The following is a 21,365-nucleotide window of genomic DNA, read 5'->3' on the forward strand; positions in this document are numbered from 1 at the left end:
ACTTAGGCCTACCTTTCTGACCAAGTTAATTAGATTTACATTTTGGGATTCAAACAACAGGACCACCTCGTAATATGTAGCCTAATGGATATCCTAGAGCATGGTTCCAGACCTTCACAGATTCAGGTGCATGTTCAGTCTATGTGTTTTTATTATTATTGTTTCTTGTTGCTGTTCCAAAATGCTCTCTCTTTCTCCAGATCTGCTGTTGCAGATGATAATGTTTTGTTTCATGTCTGCTGTTGCAGATTCTCATATTTTGTTCCTTAATCCAATGATGTTAATGTGGTAAACTGTTGGTTCACAATTTACCTTGTGTAAAGCAAGGTGTGTGTGTGTGTGTGTGTGTGTGTGTGTGTGTGTGTGTGTGTGTGTGTGTGTGTATATGTATGTATGTATGTGTGTGTATATATATATATATATATATATATATATATATATATATATATATATATATATATATATATATTGTGCTGAGTGCTGCTACACCTATGTGATTTTTATGGATTCTCCTGTTCATGTGCTGCTGTAGAGGCGTTATGCAACCACGTGGTTGCACTCCTCTTCCAGACACATCACTACCACTTCACATGGGAGAAAAGCGTGCCAACACCTCTGTTGTCCTCCAGTGTTCTGCAGTCGCGGCACCGACCAACGACACAGGTTTATGTGTTTACCTCAGGCCTAGCCAAACATCCTGTATAGTCTACTCAATAATAGTATTTGAAGTTCTAGTATATAGACAGACGTGACTAACACTGACTTAAGTGTTGCTACACTGACAATATGATTTATGTGCTGACATCTTTTTTCTTTTTGCTCCAGGGGATTCGCCCGGAACCCACTGACCAACTTGTGGTCAGGAAACCCAAGGTTTGGGTTATGTGTTTTATTTTAACACATACATGGACACATACCTCCTGAATGCCAAGTAAATATGGCCGAGGGACACACACCCCATTTCATTTATTTATTTCTGTTAAATGTATATATGTAAATTTTTTTCTTTTAATCAAAGAATTGGAAACGAACATTCCTTAACATTTGTTTAAGGTAACACACTCTGAGCACCTTTAAAACAAGACTGAAGACTTTTATGTTTGCATTAGTTTTCTGCTAAATCTTAAATACGTTGCACTTTCTAAAAAGCTTTTTTAACTTTGCCTTTATTTTCTATTTTAATACTAAAATGCCCTTTTAACTTTCTATTTTACTAATTTCTTTGCATGTTTTCTTTTACACATCTATTACTTTATTTTATGACTGTTTATATGTGAAGCACTTTAAGTCTGCCTTGTGTATGAAAAGTGCTATATAAATAAAGTTGCCTTGCCTAACACACACAGAACATTTCATTTCTTTCTGCTAAATGTAAATATGTATATATGTAAATGTATATTTAAGAAAAAACTGGAAACGAACATTAAATAAACATTTAAAAAGGACGGACACACACACAATTTCATTTTAATTTCTTTCTGTTAAATATAAACAAAGAACATTAAACGTTTGAAAATAGTCATGTGATGTCATGTGTTTTAATGTGTAACACTGGGACATCGCCCTTCACATCTAAAGGACCTTGATGGTTAAAAATCAAGCAACAATTTACCCACAGCTGATTGACAGAGCCTGAAAGAGTCAGAGGAATGGTCGTGTCCCAGATATGATATTCTTTGACCCTTCTGATGGCCCTCTCCACCAAGATTCTAAATCGGGCGATACTCTGGGTTTTTTCGGTGTCCTCTGGTGAACCTGGCGCCTCTTTTAAATGGCGGCATTATGAGGGTAGCCCCAACTTCAGAAAGCATCTTGATGACAAAGCCTTTGTCAGCCATGGATGCATCTCCTGGCTGAAGTAGACTCAGGATTCCTGACTGCTGTGTGATTTCTCTTTCTGATATGGAACCAGTGTACAGCTTAGAAATTAAGGTGATAACTCTACATGGAGCAATGCCAATCAGACCTTTGAAGGTGTTGGTATTCTTGTAGTGGGAGAATGTTTCAGACTGGAGGGTGAGTGATTAGGGTGCCTCACACCTGATTTCTGTGCAGTCTAGAATCACTTGCACGTTAGGACAGTACTGGGCAAAAATTAATCTCACCCAAGATTTATTTCGTCCTTCGGGAAAGCGTGGAAGCTGAGGTATGGCTGTCTACGTCCTGATGTAGAGCAACACGGTACACTACAAGAACAACTGCGAACGGGGGCTGCCATTGTTGTTGCTGCTAGACGCGACCGGAAGTTGGATTACCCTACTACGTGTTCCGGAAGCAGGAAGTGTGACATAGGCCTATTCGGTTATAATTCTGTCGACCAGACCGAAGTCGAGGAGAATGTTCACAATTTTTCTGGACACCTCAACAGCTGTTTTGGTGCACAGGGGTTTTGCCAAAACCCACTTTGTGAAAAGGTCTGTTGCTGTCAGAATAAATCTGCAACATAAAATGTTGTAAATGTAGTAATAATCGTTAATAGACAATCCATCCCTGTCACTAGTTTTCCTTTAAACCAAATATTTTGCATTGACTATCTTTAAATGTGGTTACACATACATCAGCCATGCATAAAAGCTACCTTTTGCCCTATGCGGTAGTGGGAAGGGGACCAATTAGGTCAACCGCAAGGTCACTTCATGCCTTGCTTGCATCAATTGGATGAAGGACAGGTGCCACAGTCTTCATCACCTCATGATGCTGACAGCGGGGACATTCATCAACCTTTAAAGCAGAAAAGTTCCATCAAGATCTACTGGTATCATGGTATTGCATGAGTATTACAAAGCAAAAAAACAAGTACTCAGTGTTGGGAAGGTAACTTTTAAAATGTATCCATATACAGAATACATGCCCAAAAATGTAATATGTAACGTATTCCGTTTCATCACTCAATCTGAGTATTGTATTCTGAATACTTGGATTACATCCACATTGAATTTTATTTAACAAGTGTAGGAATGCGGCATCAAATCCTGCTTACTAAACAGGCCTATTCTGGTGTGTTTTTCTTCTTCTTTGTTCGGCCCAAGTCTCCCTGAAAGTGAACTATTTTATATAATTTGCTGTAGTGGAACAAAGACTATAAGGCTATGTTCATGCGAAAGATATTCGCTATTACATCTAAAAAAATATTCACTGAGATAAGTGCATAGGTGTTGCCTATAAAATCAGAGAGAGAGAGAGAGAGAGAGAGAGAGAGAGAGAGAGAGAGAGAGAGAGAGAGAGAGAGAGAGAGAGAGAGAGAGAGAGAGAGAGAGAGAGAGAATATAAATCCATCTCAATTCAGTTTCATACCTCACCTTTCAAAAAGTACCAAAACTCAACGATTTGACCAGTGGTAGGGCCATGAACTTGTCCAATGTCCTGCCTTCTGAGTTTAGGGCGGTGATTAGGCTGTTGTTTTAGCTTCAGGTAATGCTTTACTTCGGTATAAAACGCTTCCATTTCTGCGAAAATAAATGTAATAAACAAAGACAGTTTTCAGAATTAACGCCAGAAAAAATATTATTTCCGTGGTAATAGGGATAGGGTAAATATCACCTACAAAACTAATCCTATATTGATGAAAGCCCCCTCCCCGCTAACGTTTATTAGCTCACGTTAGCCATCAATCTAAAGCCACGAATATTGTCTGATCAATCATTGTTCATTACATTATTATTCATAGATTACAAAACAAAAGGAGATCGTTAATACTTACCTATAGAGCGGAATAACCATGGAAAATAATGAATGAAACGCGCATGCGCATTTAAAAGACAGCGTTTACAGAATGTGCGTTATTATTGTGAATCCAGGACCCCGAGTCGATCTGGCAGCCGAATCAATCTGGTACCCACAACCATAGATATATATAGAACATTGTTCTATATATATTTTATATTATATACATAATATATTCTATATTCACTGTGTTCTATATATATATCTATGCCGACAACGGCCATCTGGTACCGACACCGGGCGCCCCCCTGACGTCACTGTCAAGCGACTGTGTTCGCTTTGTTTGTTCCGTCCACGGAGGCAGCACCGCACACACCCCCTTTTACAGATCCCTACCGGTGTATTTAAAACGCACTGTTGTTTATTTTGTATGAAAAACGATTGGTCAATCATGACCACATTTAAAGATCTCAAAATGTTTTTGGAATCTTCGTTAAATGAGATTTTCAAGGCCACGGTGAACGACATTCTGAACTCGGTCGACAGGAACTTGTCGGAGTATCAGTGCAAAATACAACGAATTGAATATGAAAACGAAGACCTGAGGAGGATGTTGTTTACAAAAAGCAATACAGAGTGTCCGCTAGCAGGTAGTGTTGGAATATTGTAAAAGTCAATACTGTAATTGTTTTAGTTTACTAGCTCATCAGTCTCTCTGACCTTTAGTGGACTGGATACCCTGTCTGCTCCTTTCTAATAATTTCTGTTCATTGTTTTCTCCGAAATATTTTATATTCATTTATAATAGACCGTTATAGACAGGTGTTTTTCTTCAAATAATTTTTGAATATGTATTTCCACAGACCCAAGTGATGAAGAGTGTGTCGGGTCGTGCTCGGCATCAAACAGGAATGCCGTCACCATGACGACCCATCAGGAGATCTTCAAAATGTCGATACGCAGCAGTGACAAGAAGAGCTCGCGGAGGAAAAATAAAGACAAGATGAGAGAAAGTAAAGGACCAAACCATTATCCGTCTGAAGAAATGACAGTGGACCCCAACGTGTCTGATGCCACGTTGTCCATCAAGACAGAACCCGACCTACAGAACAGTAGCGCAATTGATCTGTCCAAGCCCCCATCCCCAGTCAACTTGACCATAAGACCCATTAAGCCTAACGCTCTCGGTGTACCTCACGGTAGTCCAGACATTTATCACGGTAGTCATGACGAATACACATCTCTGTGTTCTGACCGGGACCAGGACTCCAACAGTAGTGAAAGCGAGGTCCTAGTTGCTGGGGTCGACGCAGAGGGAATGAGTGAGATCAACGACGGACATCTTATCAAGGCAGAAATCAACGGGAATGTGCCGTGCAGCAGCGGCGAGAGCAAAGACTGTTATCCAGACACAGCGGAACGCCTGATGGATGCTGCGATTAACCCCCGCAGGCTGGGCCAGGAGGAGGATGTGGCATCAGGTGCCAGGGATAACCACGTCCCTGCTGACGCCGTCCCCTCTGCTTCGGACTTCCTGGAGAGCCGCGACAACTTCCTGCACTGCCTTGTGCGTCCTAAGACACTCAACCGCGCCGCCACCCTCAACGTGCACCTCAAGGCGCATAGTGGCGAAAACAAGAACCACGTGTGCTGCTTATGTGGCAAACACTTTGGCCGGGCCGACTTGCTCAAGTCGCATAGGCACACACACACAGGTGAGCGTCCATACGGCTGCACCCTGTGCACCAAGACCTACGCCCACCCCAGCCAGCTGCGTATACACAAGCGCGTGCACACGGGCGAGCGGCCGTACTCTTGCGCGTACTGCGGCAAACGCTTCAACGAGCACAACCAGCTGAAGGTGCATCTGCGAACGCACACGGGTGAACGGCCGTACGGCTGCGGCGCCTGTGGCAAGACCTTCAGCAACGCGGGCAACCTGCGCATCCATGAGCGCATCCACACCGGGGAGAAGCCATACTGCTGCGCCCAGTGCGGCAAGCGCTTCAACGGCCTCGGCGATCTCAAGACCCACTACCGCGTGCACACGGGGGAACGGCCGTACAGCTGCCCACTGTGCAAGAAGACCTTCAGCCAGGCCGGACATCTCACCATACACACCCGCATGCACACGGGGGAGCGGCCCTACAGCTGCGAAGAGTGTGGCAAGAAGTTCACAGTGGCAAGCAGCCTCAAGCTGCACCTGAGGACACACACTGGGGAGAAGGAGTACAGCTGCTCGTACTGCAGCAAGAGCTTCAGCCGCTCGGGGCACCTGAAGAGACACGAGCTGGTGCACACCAAGGACAAGGTGTTCCTGTGCAGCACCTGCGGTAAGACCTACACGGACCAGTCCTCACTCAAGAAACACCTGCGAACGCACAGCGGGCCGGCTGGGGGGGACATGAGCCAGGCCGGGGGGGGGGAGGTCACTGGAGATTAGTGAGAGAGGACCCTTACTATCAGACATGGTTTGTCTTCTCCGGTGCCTGAGGAAAAAGAGGAATGCTTCTGGTAGTGGTGGTTGGCAAGGGGGGGGGGGGGGATCTCCGGTGCTGTGCAATACACTGTCGTCAGATCCTTGCTGTGACTCAAAGGTTCCATAATATTTATCAAGGCAATTATTGTTATTCCACTCTTTGTGATTCAAATGATTTGGTCGCTTTCAGCACATTTGATTATTAGCTTATCATCCAAATGGTTTGCAGATATTCAATTACAAATGTAAATGAAAGAATTGTAATATATTATATAATATATGTCTTTAATAGTTTTTGTTGAACAGATTATTTTACGGGAACATTTAGAATTAAAACCTTACAAAAATGTAAGGTTTGAAAAAATGTTCTCTTGGTTTGATTGGTACGTGGCCATACAAAGCTTTGACTGCACCGCCGTCGGCTGTTAAACTGAATAAGGAAGAATGTATTTTTCACAGTCATGCTTGAACCAAGATTTATTTAAGTTGTATTCATCGCAATATATCGTAATTCGATAAAACAGCCCTTGTTCATTTTCCGTAATTGTTTTGCAAGCCATACTGATCCTGCTGAATGTCTGGCTTCGGCTTGGTTTTATAATGTACGTTGTATTTCATGGGTTCCACTAAAGCACTGATGAGGAAAAAAATGATTATTATAGGTTTACTGCCAAATGGTTATTGTGCCTAAATGTGTATTAAAAATATTCTTCTGCTACTAAGAATTATTGTTGATTTGCTTTTTTGTGTTCCAAAGCCTGATTAAAAGTATTAATACATAGCTATCAACTAAAAGGTTTTCCTGATTTTCGGTTCATACTTTTTATTTTAGAAGAAAAGAAGGTGCCGAAATAACATTTGCATAGCATTTATTTGTATTAAATCGACACAAAAGTGCAAATAATTGTATTACATTTTACTACGTGCTTTCAGAATATCACCACATAATGTCATTTATTGACAAGTCTTCTTGTAAATAAATCGAGTTTCCTCGATTTCCTCAACTTCTCACACCACGTAACGTTACCCCACACACAAGAAACCACACATTGAGTAACCAACACCCTCACAATGTACAGACTCTACTCACACTCCGCTCACAGTTTGAGTGGTGTTGCTGGTAAATATCTGGCTTTTCTTCTTCTGGCAGCACATGGACAGGCTCAGCACTAGCTTATCTTTGGACAAGTAGAGCACTGGCTGAATGCTGCTGCTGAAGTCCATCAAGCCGAATGCCAGATAATGAATATAGCAATGGAACACGTCTTTCGTATAGTACGCCCGGAAAGGAAAGAGGGCCACGGGCGGGAAATAGTTGAAGACGATAATGGCCAAAATGATCAGAACCATCTTGAAGGCCCGCTTCTTCACCGGGTGCATCTCGTCTCGACCCGGTCCCGACTGCCTCAGGGCCCAGAGGATGGCCATGTTGCAAAACACCATGAAGGCGAAGGTGGCCAGGATAATGACAGTGAACACCTTCTCAAAGTTTGGGATGTCCCCCTTGCACTTGGCAGCGGCATACGCCAGCACCACCAGCCACACCCCCGCGGCCAGGATGGCCCGGTGGTGCCGATCCTTCAGCTTGGTGAAGGTAATAGGGTGCAGCACCGCCATGTAGCGGTCCAGGCAGATGCAGGCCAGGAACAGCGGAGAGGTGTCCTTGATGCCGTAGAAGAAGCGAAGCACATACCAGGGCACGCTGGACGTGAGGTACACAATGTTGACCAGCTCCAAAGGCGGCGTCAAGCAAAATAACACGTCCAGCACAGCGAGCTGCTGGATGAAGATGTCAGAGGTGGAAGAGTCCCCCTTGTTCTTGTGGATGAGCCAGAGCACCATTAGGTTGGCCGGGATGCCAAGGAACATGTTGATGAACTGAAGGCCAAGGTACCAGATGATGACGGCGGGCATCTCGCGGCAGCTCTCGTACACCGTCTCCTCCACATCGCTGTCGTTGACGGATCTCTGGGAGATGAAGATCATCGTGGAGTTGATGTTGACCAAATCCATGAAGGTAGGAGTCATGATGACCTGGTGGCTGCCTCAACAGCAGGATCTGTCTGTGAGAGGAGAAGGGTTACGGTCACAGAGGGAAACCATCGAGCAGATAGCGCCTGTGTACCTCGGCTAATGTCCTCTAAATGAACCGTCCTCCTTAGAAGAGAATATCTTCAAGCCTCGATTAGCTACACTTCCGGAGATCGAGACATATCTACATCTGTCTTAATATCCTGTGCTTCTCTACATACTAAACTGGGGCTTTCCGCTATGAAATGGACAAGATTATGAAAGCACAAAGGAGAGAAGTTAACCAAAAGGAACTTGAACTGTGGTCAGTAGTTTCAGATCTCTAAACCAATTCTGTATCACTTCCTATTTCCACCGTGAATTGATGAAATGTTCCTTGCAGAATACAGCCTAGCTCTGCATAAGAAAGACATTTCTTACAAATGAACAAAGACATTGTTTCATATCCTATCTATTTAAGTGTCATATCAGGAGAATGTTTTATATTTATATATATATAATACACATACTATAAACTGTTTTTCTCTCTCGTTTTTTCAATGTGGAGTAATTTGTTTACATATATAATAAATACTAATAATTCTAATCTTTAATAAAAGGTGTATGAAAGCCGAGGTATTATGCAATGCAAAAAAGGGATTTGACACTTGCCTGTTGAGGTGAGTCCACTATTGTCTGGTCCACTATTGGTTTCACTGTGTCTGTCTGTGGCTCCACCAACAGCTCTGTGATGGTCTAAGAAGCTTGTTACCTCCACCTACACCCTCAGATATCAGGGACCCTCCACTGATGGATGATCCAACACACCACTCATCCGGCTCGGCCAATCACAACACTCTGTGGAGGGGGGAGCAGCCCCGCCCCTGCCTGGCCCCCCATGTCCAACAGGCAACACAATAGAGATGAATGAAGTTAATTGACTGACAACAACTCATCTACTGATAAATAATGAAGATTTATTGTGTTGAAATGGATTTGGACTGAAAGTTAGAGCACAGGATAACTGACTTGAATTTAAATAAAATGTGCTTGCAGGTTTTTTACAGGACATGTTATGGCACACCATTATCCATTCACTCCAATTGGCAGTGATGCAACAAAGCATCAGAGTCTAATGGAAATTTGGTGGTAAACAACTGATGCAATCAGTTGATCTACATCTGAAATGTCTATGTAACAAACTGTTACCTGTTACACAAGACGCCCTTGAATTTGAGATATAGCATCTGGTCGGGGGTGATGTAATAACAGGTGGTAAATAAGGTAGAGATCCCAATCTACACTTTGGTCAATTTGATGTGGCTGGCTGTCATAGTTTTAAATCAATTTGTATTTGGTAGTCTAAATGTATAATTTGTAATCTATTGTCAAAATTGTCCAATGTACTGAATGCCGTTCGTTCCAGTATTTAAATGATAAGTGAGTGTACATTTATTTGAGTATTTTGTGTTTCTCTTAAAGGTATATAATTAAAAAAAAATAATCCCTATATATTTCTCAAAAAAAAAAAGTATTTTGATATTAGATTTTTTTGTATGTTACAGTAGGTTTGTGTTTAGCTGAAACATGGTTTGATTTATCTAAGGGCTGGGAGTGCAGAATATGTTGGTGTCAGGTTTAAAGGATACGCCGTGGCCATAAATGGGAATATTAAACATAACAGAATGCTTTTTCAGATTAATCTACGATAACTTCCCACACTGTACTATAACATATTATCACACAAAGACAAATGTAGATGTTCCTTTTAAAAATACTATGTTATTGTTCAGTTGATAATAATAATAATAATAATAATAATAATGATAATAATTTATTTATGTGGACTTTTTTATGTTATTAATATTTCTATTTGATATTGCTATTAGTTTTTGTTTTATTGATTCTGCTGTCTTTCCCTCTTTCCCCCTATCGCTCTTGAAGCATCAATATTTTTTAGTACCACTAACAAGCTGCTCACAAAAACAAGGAACTCTGGACAGGATGCGCCATATGGTTTAATAGATAGGCAAGATTAATTTTTTACATACTGTATTTTTACTAACAGCAGTCCAACTAATACTAATATCTTAAGGAAATCCTGTGCAATAACTGTTGTATGCAAATGAAAAGTAAAGGAATATACACGCATTATAATATATATTTTATATATGTATTATAATATATGTTATGACATTTGATTATAAAAAACTGACAGCGGAGCGCCATTTTGTCTCATTATTGTAGTTTGTTGGAAACTGCAATACACGCTTGAATGGAGCTGGTAGAGGATATGGTTGCATTCACAAGTCAGGTAACCTAGCAAGACAATCAGGGTCATAGAATCAAACAATCGGAAAAGTAAACACAGGATGGTACTCAGCTTTTCACGTGACGTACACATCCCTACCATACCACTAATTTCCATGCAAAAATATGAACATCGTTCCTACTTCTACAATTTAAAAAGATTCCAACTTATGTGTTGTCTGTGTAACTAAATGTCTTGTAGCCTATCCCTAACTCCTACCCTAAATGTTTTGTAGCCTATCTCTTTCCCTAACCCATTTATTCATTGGAGCATTAATTGTTATAGGGGACATTTTAATAAAGGTTTAATGCATGAATTTCTTCAAAATTTTAAATATTTTGGACCTAAACATGGGCTACACAAAAGGCTTTCAGAAAGCATCACAAAGGATGTATCTTGACAAAAAGGGACATTTGTCACTTTTGTCCTTCCTCATGAAGTGAAAAAGCACTTTTTTCCTTGTCAATTTCTCTAAAACCTTTTCTGTGTGATTGGTTCACAAAGTCTCAGAGGGCTTCACATTCTAGCCACAAATCAAATTGATGGATGCACCGATACTGATCCCAGTACTTGGACTTGGGCCCCATGCATGTACCCTAATGTAATCAATTCCATTTTATCATTGTTACTAAAATAAGTCCCCAATTTAGAGAGAAAAGGGCAGTTTGGGTAGACGTGTGGAGCTCTGTTCGACCAGCGGTGGACTGTGGCCTCAGAGAGAAAGTTTAGCTTTTCGGACACTTATTTTATGCCGCTAGGGTGTGTGGATGTGGATGGTCTTAGCATCGATTTATTGAATACCGGCATCTGAGGGTAAGGATTCCATGACTCCTTTAGTATATCGCTACGGCGTGTGGCGGATTTCATACACAATTCCGCTCATTATAACGCTCATACACAACGGTACAAAAAAAGTTTCACAAAGTTGCCGTGGGTTGTAACCATGGGGATAACACGCCCCCCTCTTTTCTAGAGGGGGGCGTATTTTTTCAACCAATAGTTTTTAAGTACTGATATCGGTACTCGGTGTCGTTGAGTTCCCAATGTAAGTACTTGGCCTTTGTCTGAGACAAAGTGTAATTGGTGCATCCCTAGATGAGGCCCCAGTTCCTCCCCTGAGCATTCACACTCGGCCATTCAACTCCCAGAGATGCCGATCACATCATATGCCTCTTGTCCCGCAACCTCATATTAAAAACCTTGACCAAAACAGGAAAGCCACCGTTGACGTCACACGTCACTAAAAGCCTAGCGACCAAGGGGTCCTTCTGGTTTAGCCCACCCTCTACAGCCCTCTAATCTGAGCTTCCCACTCACATCCTGCAGCCAAAATGGTCACCTTTGAAAAGTGGGAAAGGCTCCCACACATTCAATGAATACTATGTCATTAGTATTCTCTTTTAAGTCCATTCTACGTGCAAACTTCTTTCCTACCTTCTTCACGACTACACCTCCTTGGTAAAACATGCGTCCTGATATCTATTTAATGTCGAGAGAACATCTCTCCATTAAACTAAACCTGCAGCTATAGTGACCAAACCTTTTGAACACAGATTACATTCCAGCATAAGGCCTCTTTCATAAAGTAAAGGAATCGACTAAAAGGACTGTCGGGAACATGGGAGCCACACATTTTTTTAAATAAACGTCAATATTTCACAGCAAGCAAAATGTAAATATTCAGCAATAAAAATCTGGTAACGTACACCATTCCAATTAAATCAACCTTTTTGCTTTTTTCAATGGTATTATTGAACTTGCAATAATAAATTCAGAAGTGGGAATCAGAAGAGGATCTCAACAAGTCCCAGTTAGTTATTACACCACAACACTACAGAGGGGTTGAGGTGATGGGGGAGGTGCAGGTGGTGGGGCAGGTGGAAGTAGATGGGGATCAATCCCAAAGGTAACCCCATGACTACAGCCATAGAACTAGCTATAACCCTGATTAACCCAATGACTACAACCATAGTACTAGCCCTCACCCTGACAAACCCACATCAGTCCAGATCAGAACACCAAGACCACGTTAATTTCATGGGTGGAATAGCGTATTGTTTGTAGTAAATAGGATATCTGCTTCGGGAGTTTGCATGATCATAGTGTGCATTGACTTAGAAGTGTGATTCTAGATGAAGGTTGAATCCATAGTGCTGGTATCATGTGCCCTGTGTGCGCGGGCCTCAAACAGCTGTTTGATCAGTGCAGACTTCTCTTGCTCCAGCTTGGTGATGCGGTCGCTCTTCTCAGTCACCTCCTGGACATGAGACAGCACAAGGACAAATCACTCTCAAGGTTCAAATCAATGCAATGTAGACTGGCCACTGTATAATTCATTAGTTCAGTGGTTCTCAAACTTTTTATTTTGTTTCATTTTTATTATACAGGAAAGTATTAAAAGTATCAAAACCGGCCAGTATGAAGCTGATTTCCAGCAGGTTCCTGTTCTGCAGTACATATGATATATAGCAGGAACAAGGCACATTGCAGGTCACATTTACATACAGCACATAACAGGAACATAGCACGTCAGACATCAATAGGACAACCCCATAGACAACGGACTGAATATAGACAGTGGTCTATAAACAGTCAGTGTTTGCAAGTGTAGGTATTGAGGAGCAACAGTTTGTATGCCTTTTTGAACTGTGTAATTCTGATTTGTTGAGGGATGCCATTCCAGACTTTGGTTTAAGTATGCATGAAGGACCTCTGCCCATAGCCATTATTGTATGCAGGCACCGAGTGGAGGGCCATGGAAACTGATCTAGTGACACACACTTTGTTATGCGTTGGCAAGAGTGTTGGAGTTGAAAATTAAATCTGATAGCATGACTTTCAATACAACTTTGAAAGGAAAAAGTCTGTGTGTGAGTGAATGCAGTGGTGTGTCCAGTTTGGAAGATTACTGTGGATCCTTAAAGGTCCAATGGCATGAAAATCACTTTATGCTGTTTTCTAACATTAATATGAGTTCCCCTAGCCTGCCTATGATCCCCCAGTAGCTAGAAATGGCTTAAGGTGTAAAACGAGCACTAGGTATCCTGCTCCGCCTTTGAAAAATGAAAGACACTCCCATTTTGAATTTGACCCCATGTCGTCATAAGGGGCCAAGTTACCTCCCCTTTCTCTGCCTTGCCCGTCCAGAGAATTTGGACCTCCAATGAGAAAATGAGCTATGACTGTGCGAGCGCCAAATGTGTGTGTGTGTGTGTGTGTGTGTGTGTGTGTGTGTGTGTGTGTGTGTGTGTGAATACACACACTGTAACGCAAGGCTTGTACACTTATTTGTTATTTGGATAACCGTTTTGCTGTTGGTGTTATGGCGCATAACACGTCGGGTTCTCTGACGTCTCTGGTATTTCCACAAATAGACTCATAGTGGGGGTTGTCTCAGCCATGGTTGAGGAGGAATTGGGAGATAGGAACTTTGGCTTTGACTCCCTGAAGTACATGAACCGCGACATGGAGGAGAGTCATGATTTTGATGACTTCAGACTCGACTTGACAAAATTACTCATGACTTGCGACTCGACTTAAGACTTGACTGCTATTGACTTGAGACTTGACTCGGACTTCGCCTCTTTGACTTGCATTGACTTTATAAAAAAAAATGTCAAAAACATTTATTGTTTTAGATATCTAACATATTTCCCGCCTGGAGGGCTAGTCTAGACACCAAAGACCAGGGGCGGACTGGCCGACGAGAGGTTCGGTAGATTTCCCAAGCGGCCGGACGGTTTCAGGCCGAGCCGGCCGGCCGTCATTTGTCCTTTTTTTATTATTATTATTTTTTAAAGAAAATATATACAAGAAAAAATATTCGCAAACAGCGCGAAACAATAATCTCAGTTAAGCGGTGGTATCACTTTTAATCACTTTTAAACAGTGTATCGAGGCAAAGATAGCGGCCGAACGGTCCTCCCAAATCGGACTGCTCCGCGTTCGGAATATATTTGCATGTGATACTCACACAATTCTAACCACACACACACTCCAACATTGACATTCACGGTTGAGGGCTAGTTTCTATTATTTGACACAGTGGCAAATTTCTTCACATGCTATTCTCGCGGTCTCAAGAAAGGCCTCTCCCTCCCAAAGTCCTTGGCCAGATTTTTTGTCCCAGTCCACCCCTGCCCAAGAAGCATTCACTTACGTGAAGATGAAAAAAAAAACAGCGAGCGAAGACAAATCTACACTTGTATCTTCAATAATATCAAAACGAAATTTCGATATAATTTATACTTTATTCAGAATCAAAGTTTTAGTTTCATATCGGCTGCGTTTTGAGTTGGTCCCATTGAAGCCGTCTGGCCAGCCTCTGACACTTAATACATCGTAACTAAATCATTTTTCAACCGTTAACCTTCGTTCAAAAAATGTAACAAATCGACACACTCGTATCTTCAATAATATCTAAACGGAAATTCTATATCATTTGTGCTTTCTTCAGAATCACAGTTTAAGTTTCATATTGGCTTAGTTTACGTTGACGTTGGAGCGTGAGGACGTTCAGCAGTGTTGCCAGATCGGGCGGTTTTTCCCGCCCTATTGGGCTACATTTTGAGGACGTTCAGGCAGTGTTGCCAGATTGAGCATTTTTTCCCACCCTATTGGGCTACTTAATCATGCCCCAGCTATTGGTGCTATTCTCTCTCTCTCTTAAAGAGAATACCTTAACTACCATTACTACTACTACCATTAGTACTGCAAATTCAGCTACTACTACTTCAGCTATTACTACTACTACTACCTCATCTACTACTACTACTACTTCAGCTACTACTTCAGCTACTACTACTACTTCAGCTACTACTACTATTACTTCAGCTTCTACTACTGAAAACACAGGCGGGTGGTAATGAAAATTTCCTTAAGGAAAATTGTGGCATACTGTAACTGACATCCACTCAAGCAGTCCTTTCAGACATCCATACATAGCTCATATGCCACGTTAGTCAAGGCGCACCTTTACCAACTTTAGGGTCACAGTGGGGCCTTCCGTAGCCTACTAATACAATTCAAACCCACCGTCCACTATCCCTTCTCCTCTGAGACGACATAGGATTTCGGCGCATGCGCATGTCAACACATTTGAAGACAGAAACAATGAACATATTATAACTGTATTGATAAGAAATGACACTGTACATTAGAGTGATAAGTTGAAATTATGATCAACAGCCTAATAATGACATTATTAAGTAAAAATACATGGTGACTTGTTCAGGACTTGAAAAAGTTTGTGACTTGGACTTGGAATCGACTTGGCTTTGGTGTGACTCTGACTTGGGACTTACTTGGGACTTGCCGAACAGTGACTTTGTCACATCTCTGCCACTAACAGTTATACAAAAGCAATATCTGCAGGCAATCTTCGGAGACAGTAGAGGATAGGTACGTTCTAATCTTCTTATAAACATATAGTTTCTGATTTAACTTTTAAGTTTACTTGGAGACGTGTTCACGGTATGTGAGGTGTGAGTCAAGTAACACACCCAGATACTTATGTTTTGGTGATAACAAGATTTTGATCTGAGACGATGATAGGACTGGTAAAGGACAGATACATTCTGGATTAGTGGAAATACAAACCTTTTTTATTTTTTAACATTAATGGTTAAGTGATTCTCATTCAACCCCTGATGCAAGTTTCGGAGATCAGATGACAGTTTGGAGTTTATGATATCAGGGTTAGAGTCAGACAGAAACAGCACTGTGTCATCAGCATATATTAGGCATTTAGAGTATTTACAAACTTGTGGGAGATCATTTGTGTAGTAAAGAAAGAGTTAAGAACCAAGAATGCTTCCTTGTGGAACACCCATACCACATCCTAAGGGGTGAGATATTATATGGTCAATTTTGACATCTTGTGATCTATCTGTTAATTAAGAGGAAATCATGTCTTATACAGAGGGTGATAGATAAAAAAAAGAGGGAAGTTTGGTTATAAAATCTAGTGGTCTACTATGTTGAACGCTTTACGAAATAAAAGAGAGTAAGAGAGTTACGGATTTCCTCTGTAAAGAGTAGTAAAGCTGACATTGTGGACCACTTTGCACGAAAACCATGTTGGCAGTCACTAAGCCAGTATACCGCGCACCACCTAAGAAAATGTGTCTCCCCAAGTACCACCATTATAACTAATGCTATAAAATACAACAAAATAAAGTAGCGCTGGCCAGCCCTATTCAGCTAAGCACAGCTCATGCAGGAGGCACATTTATTATATAAATATTATTATTTATTGTTAACTGTTGTCAGCTGTACAAAGTGGTAGCACTAGAACTGACACACACACACACCCCAAGTGTGAACATTAAAAATAAAAACTGTATACCAACAACCTATGTTGTGTTGAGTTATGTTATAAATGTTAAGCTAAATACAAATAATATTAAAAGTTGAGAATAATGAGAAGGGTGCGCCTGCCTCTGCGAACACAGTCCTGCTATGTCTGATTCAATCAAGGCTGTTGTTCGTCACATGACAATTGTTAAACTCGCCTGCTCACCAACAGTGAAGTTCTCTGGCATTTCAGAGGTTTGGATGCTGAACGAGTTTCTCAGCCAGTTGTTCTCTTCGGCCGTCACTGAGTAATATTGGCGGAACTGTTGTCTGAGCGAGACGCGGTGCGCAATGATGAAACTTATTTAAACGCCATTTTTAATGATGTCATAGTTAATTTTTTTCTATTCGTACTAGTATTTTGATTTTAGTATGTTTTCAATTTCATTAAAAAAAAATTGAAATAAGATGTAACTCTGACCCTTTCAGGTCCTGGTTTCCAGCCTTGGTTCTGTGTCGTCTTCTCCAAAAAGCTCTGCTGTGACACAGTAGGACTGCTGGTTCAGGAGTTCTGCTATAACACAGTAGGACTGCTGGATCAGAGGTTCTGCTATAACACAGTAGGACTTCTGGACCAGAAGTTCTGCTGTAACATGGTAGGACTGTTGGATCCCAGATAAGGTATTTACATAATGATTACCTTGGTGTTTAACATTGATCAGAATCTCAAATTCTTGGTGTATGCTCAGAATAAATACACCACATATTAAGGTTTCAAGGTTTCACATGGCAAAGCCCGTAGAAGGATGAGTTATGGAGGTGTCTAAATGCTAACCATATTGAGAAGCTCAGTACTTGAGTGGATATATATCCTCACTGGAGAAGCCTCCACTGATATATATATCAGTGGAGGCTTCTGCAGTGAGGAGAGGGAGGAAGATTCTCCTTAACATTGTTGAGAATAAAAAATGTAGATTGTCCAGACTACTTTAATGAATTAATGCCCTTAAATAGGACTACTTTAATGCCTTTGTATGTTATGTTCGTTTCCCTGGGTAAAGGGACATTAGTACCCCCTATCGCCTATTGAATATTACTTCAGGGAGGACGTTCCTCCCTCAGCCTCCATTGACTCCCATTAATTTCCCCGAAAGTGTTGGCGGCCGGAGAATAACATGGGGTTCAATGGGAGAGAGGAGGAAAGTCCTCCTCTGAGTGGGTGAGACTAGCTAAAGGATCGGGATCCCGCCAACGTCTATTCACAAATAGGCTGAAGCCCTGGTTGTGCTATGAACCAATAAACCGGAGTCCTAGCTGTGGAGCAGCCCGGAGGGAGGGTTTATCGCCTCAAGTCTATGTTACGAGAACCAATAAACCCACTCAGTAGAATGCCTCGTTTCCATCGAGCAGTGCGCTACTGTTCATTAAGGTACAGCGCGGCTCTGTTCACTTATATTGACGTTTCCATAGCCCGCGGCCGGACTGCGGAGCCAGCGGCCGGGCAGGGTTGCCTGCGGAGCCCTCGGCCGGTCGGCGGAGCCCACGGCCGGGCACGACTACCCGCGGGCGGCCTGCGGAGCCCGTGGCCGGGCAGGGCATCCCGCGGCTGGGCTGCGGAGCCTGCGGGCGGGCTGCTCGTGGCCGAGCTCAGGAGCCCGCGAGGTTGGTTGACTTGATCTATAAATGAAGTCCCACAAACTTAACTGGCTTAACACCATGACCAATATTATTTGCTCAAACAATGTTAGGCTTCCAGCCCCACTTTTGGTAGGCTATTGTTTCTTTATTTTTCTTAAAACAGTTGAAACAATTGAAGCTGAAAATAAACATAGCCAAATTACAAGCAATAGCTTCAGTCATTGAGGGCAAAAATAGGCCCAATGAAAGGCCCAGATTTTTTTATTTAGTTTTAAATCAAGAGTAGGTCTGATTTGACTAATTGGCTTTGCATCCTTTCCTTCTGCCCTTGTAGTCCAAGACATGCTGCCAACCAGCTTTCAAAGTCCAATGCTTCCACTGGTGGATTTGTATCAATTCACATAATAATCCCATCCTGCTATTTTGTTGTTCACCAAAACGCCCTGAAACAACTTGTGTGTCACAAACTTATGCCACAATAGGCCACTATCTTTGCAAGCAGGTCAATGGCAACCAAGCGCGCAGTCCTTCCTCCCTCACTTTAAAAACCACCAGCCGCCACTAGGTGCGTTTCCATCCCCCTGGTTTTATGCAAACTTTGAAGTATCGAAATCAGTAAACGGTGATGGAAACACCAAAATTCGCATAAAAATCCTCTAATTCGCAAAAAGGTTTATCCGCTCGCTTAAGATGGTTTTTGAGAAATGCGAAAGAGAGAAAATTCGCAAAATGGGAGATGGAAACACACTTTTCGAAACAGCTGTGACGTAGCGAACTTTGAACACACAGGACTGACAGTCTTTCAGATTTCCGCATAACGACCGGCCATAGCAACCCTGCCGACATCAACGAGTAACGTCATCACCCTATTCCGCTCCAACCACTTAATGGAAACGCACCTAATTCGAATTACTTTTTTGCGAACTTTCTAAAGATTCGCATCACCTTTTAGATGGAAACGCAGCTACTGATATATATATATATAAAGAGCTGTCAGTTAAACTCGTTATTAACGGCGTTAACGCAAACCAATTTTAACGGCGTTAAAAAATGTATTGCGCGATTAACGCAATTATTTTATTTAAAAAAAATATTAAAAAAAATAATTTTCTTTGGCTCAAAACAAAGAAGCAGTAGCCTGACTGCTATGTTCAAATGACATTTGTTCAAAGCAGTCATTTAATTGCACTATAGGCTCTTTTTTTGTATCGTCCTGTTTTGATCAGTATATGCCAATGTTGTTATCAATAGAAAATCATTTGCACAAGGCAAGCCGATGCACTTCACCATGTTGATAAGAGAATTAAAATGAGAAGAATTATGGGACAAAAAAATCAAGGGATATTTAGCATAGAAAAATAATTTTGTGATTAATCGTGAGTTAACTATGACATTAATGTGATTAATCACGATTAAATATTTTAATCGCTTGACAGCTCTGTACCTGTGTTAGAAGACGGTTCTGCTCTTTTAGCCTCTGGATGGCCTGAGGAGGAGCTTGGGTGCTGGAAGGATGGTTGCAGGAAGGATTGGGACTAGGGGGGTAGGTGCTGTTCTGAACACCAGGAGGATGAAATTGATTCTGACAGAGGAGGAGAAAATAAATTACTTATTAAACAATTACTTAAATCAGATTTTTAATTCATAATTGAAAGTCTGATGGCAGATGAGCCTCCCACTTTCTTTTGCTTCATATTTGTTTCGACCAATGATGTTGCTGGAGGCGGGATCTTTGGGCGTATAATTGGCTATGAACAGGGAATATAAAATTGAAAAAAAAAAAAACACTGCTGGATCAGAGGTTCTGCTATAACACAGTAGGACTGCTGGACCAGAGTTTCTGCTATACATAGTAGGACTGCTGGACTTGAGGTTCTCCTAACCCTGGTTTATTATTTAGATCAATTAAAGTTTTGCTCTAGATACGTACCCCCTCAGTGCAGGCAATGAGGTCATTAAGGCAGCGATTGACTTCTTGCAGTTTAGGAATCAAAACGTTGATATGACTTGGACTCCCTTCCTGTCAAGAGAGAAAGAAAATAACTCAATAAAACGACATCTTTGGTAAATTCCCAGTCTGAATTGTTTGCAGAAAATTAGGTGTTATATTTGTACATTTAATCCTAAAAAAGTAAGTTTGCATTACAACATATATCATATAACATAATTTAATAACATAACCAATACATATAAAACATAGGCTTTTATATCTAATAATAAAATCCAACAAATACCCTAAACTCACTAAATAGAAAATGACATGGAATACACTAACAGACGATGTAAATAAATTAAGCAAACGACAGCAAACAAAACAGTTGTTTCTTGTTTTGTATTTTTGTTTTAATGCAGTGGAACTAATGCAGTTGACATAATAAACTGTGACTCAGCAGCGTGTGCGTTCCAACCATGCAGTGGTCGCTTTGGCCAACCAGTTGCTGTCTCTCGGTGACGCTGTGGATCTGGGTTTGGTACCAGTCCCGGGCGCGCTCCACCTGCTCCAGGCCGGCCAGCAGGGAGTCCTTCTCCTGCTCCAGCTCTTTCATCTGCTTCAGCTGGGGAGGAGGGGAACAGCTATGGGTTAGGTCCAGGGAGAGAGAGAGAGAAGAGCAGGTATAAAGAGAGGGTTGGGGGGAGGAGGGAAACAGCTATGGGTTAGGTACAGGGAGATGGGCGAGAGAGAGAGAACAACAGGTATAGAGAGAGGGGTGGTGGAGAGAGATAGAGAGAGAGAGAGAGAGAGAGAGAGAGAGAGAGAGAGAGAGAGAGAGAGAGAGAGAGAGAGAGAGAGAACAGCAGGTATAGAGCGAGGGTTGGGGGAGAGGGGTGGAGAGGTGGACAGGAAGAGAAACCGGGTAGAGAAACTTTCTCTACCCCACTCTCTCTCCACCTCTCTTTCAAAGAGAGTTGGAGAGAGAGGTGGAGAGAGAGTTGGAGAGAGAGAGAGTTGGAGAGAGAGTTGGAGAGAGA

The 21,365-nt window shown here is 41.8% G+C and overlaps 3 protein-coding genes across 4 annotated transcripts in view; 1 reads left to right on the forward strand and 2 right to left on the reverse strand.

Annotated features, from left to right (window-relative positions):
* The first annotated feature begins 3,956 nt into the window (after positions 1-3,956).
* On the forward strand, positions 3,957-6,106 carry LOC130380924 (zinc finger protein 239). Its single transcript, XM_056588355.1, has 2 exons — positions 3,957-4,313; positions 4,527-6,106. The coding sequence occupies exons 1-2, from the start codon at positions 4,094-4,096 to the stop codon at positions 6,104-6,106; spliced, it is 1,800 nt and encodes a 599-aa protein (XP_056444330.1). The 5' UTR covers positions 3,957-4,093.
* An 81-nt stretch (positions 6,107-6,187) lies between these two features.
* LOC130381788 (proteinase-activated receptor 3) lies at positions 6,188-8,428 on the reverse strand. Its single transcript, XM_056589559.1, has one exon. It carries the CDS (start codon positions 8,168-8,170, stop codon positions 7,229-7,231), a length of 942 nt encoding a protein of 313 aa, XP_056445534.1. The 5' UTR covers positions 8,171-8,428; the 3' UTR covers positions 6,188-7,228.
* Positions 8,429-9,435: 1,007 nt separating this feature from the next.
* Positions 9,436-21,365, reverse strand: part of sapcd2 (suppressor APC domain containing 2) — a 24,153-nt gene continuing 12,223 nt past the window's right edge. The window contains exons 3-6 of one of the 2 annotated variants that reach the window (XM_056588883.1): positions 20,804-20,950; positions 20,326-20,415; positions 19,840-19,977; positions 9,436-12,720 (exon numbers count right to left, since the gene is read on the reverse strand). In XM_056588883.1, coding sequence (XP_056444858.1) covers positions 12,592-12,720; positions 19,840-19,977; positions 20,326-20,415; positions 20,804-20,950 — 504 coding nt within the window. In that variant the 3' untranslated portion in view covers positions 9,436-12,591. The remainder of the gene's footprint in view (positions 12,721-19,839; positions 19,978-20,325; positions 20,416-20,803; positions 20,951-21,365) is intronic. The other variant, XM_056588884.1, reaches the window with a different exon arrangement.

Source organism: Gadus chalcogrammus, chromosome 4 (assembly GCF_026213295.1).
Source record: "Gadus chalcogrammus isolate NIFS_2021 chromosome 4, NIFS_Gcha_1.0, whole genome shotgun sequence".
Taxonomy (NCBI): domain Eukaryota; kingdom Metazoa; phylum Chordata; class Actinopteri; order Gadiformes; family Gadidae; genus Gadus; species Gadus chalcogrammus.

Coding starts and splice junctions, on each gene's coding strand:
- LOC130380924 (XM_056588355.1), top strand. CDS start 4,094: ATGAAAAACGATTGGTCAATCATGACCACATTTAAAGATCTCAAAATG. Junction 4,314..4,526: donor TACAGAGTGTCCGCTAGCAG/GTAGTGTTGGAA, acceptor GTATTTCCACAG/ACCCAAGTGATGAAGAGTGT.
- LOC130381788 (XM_056589559.1), bottom strand. CDS start 8,170: ATGACTCCTACCTTCATGGATTTGGTCAACATCAACTCCACGATGATC.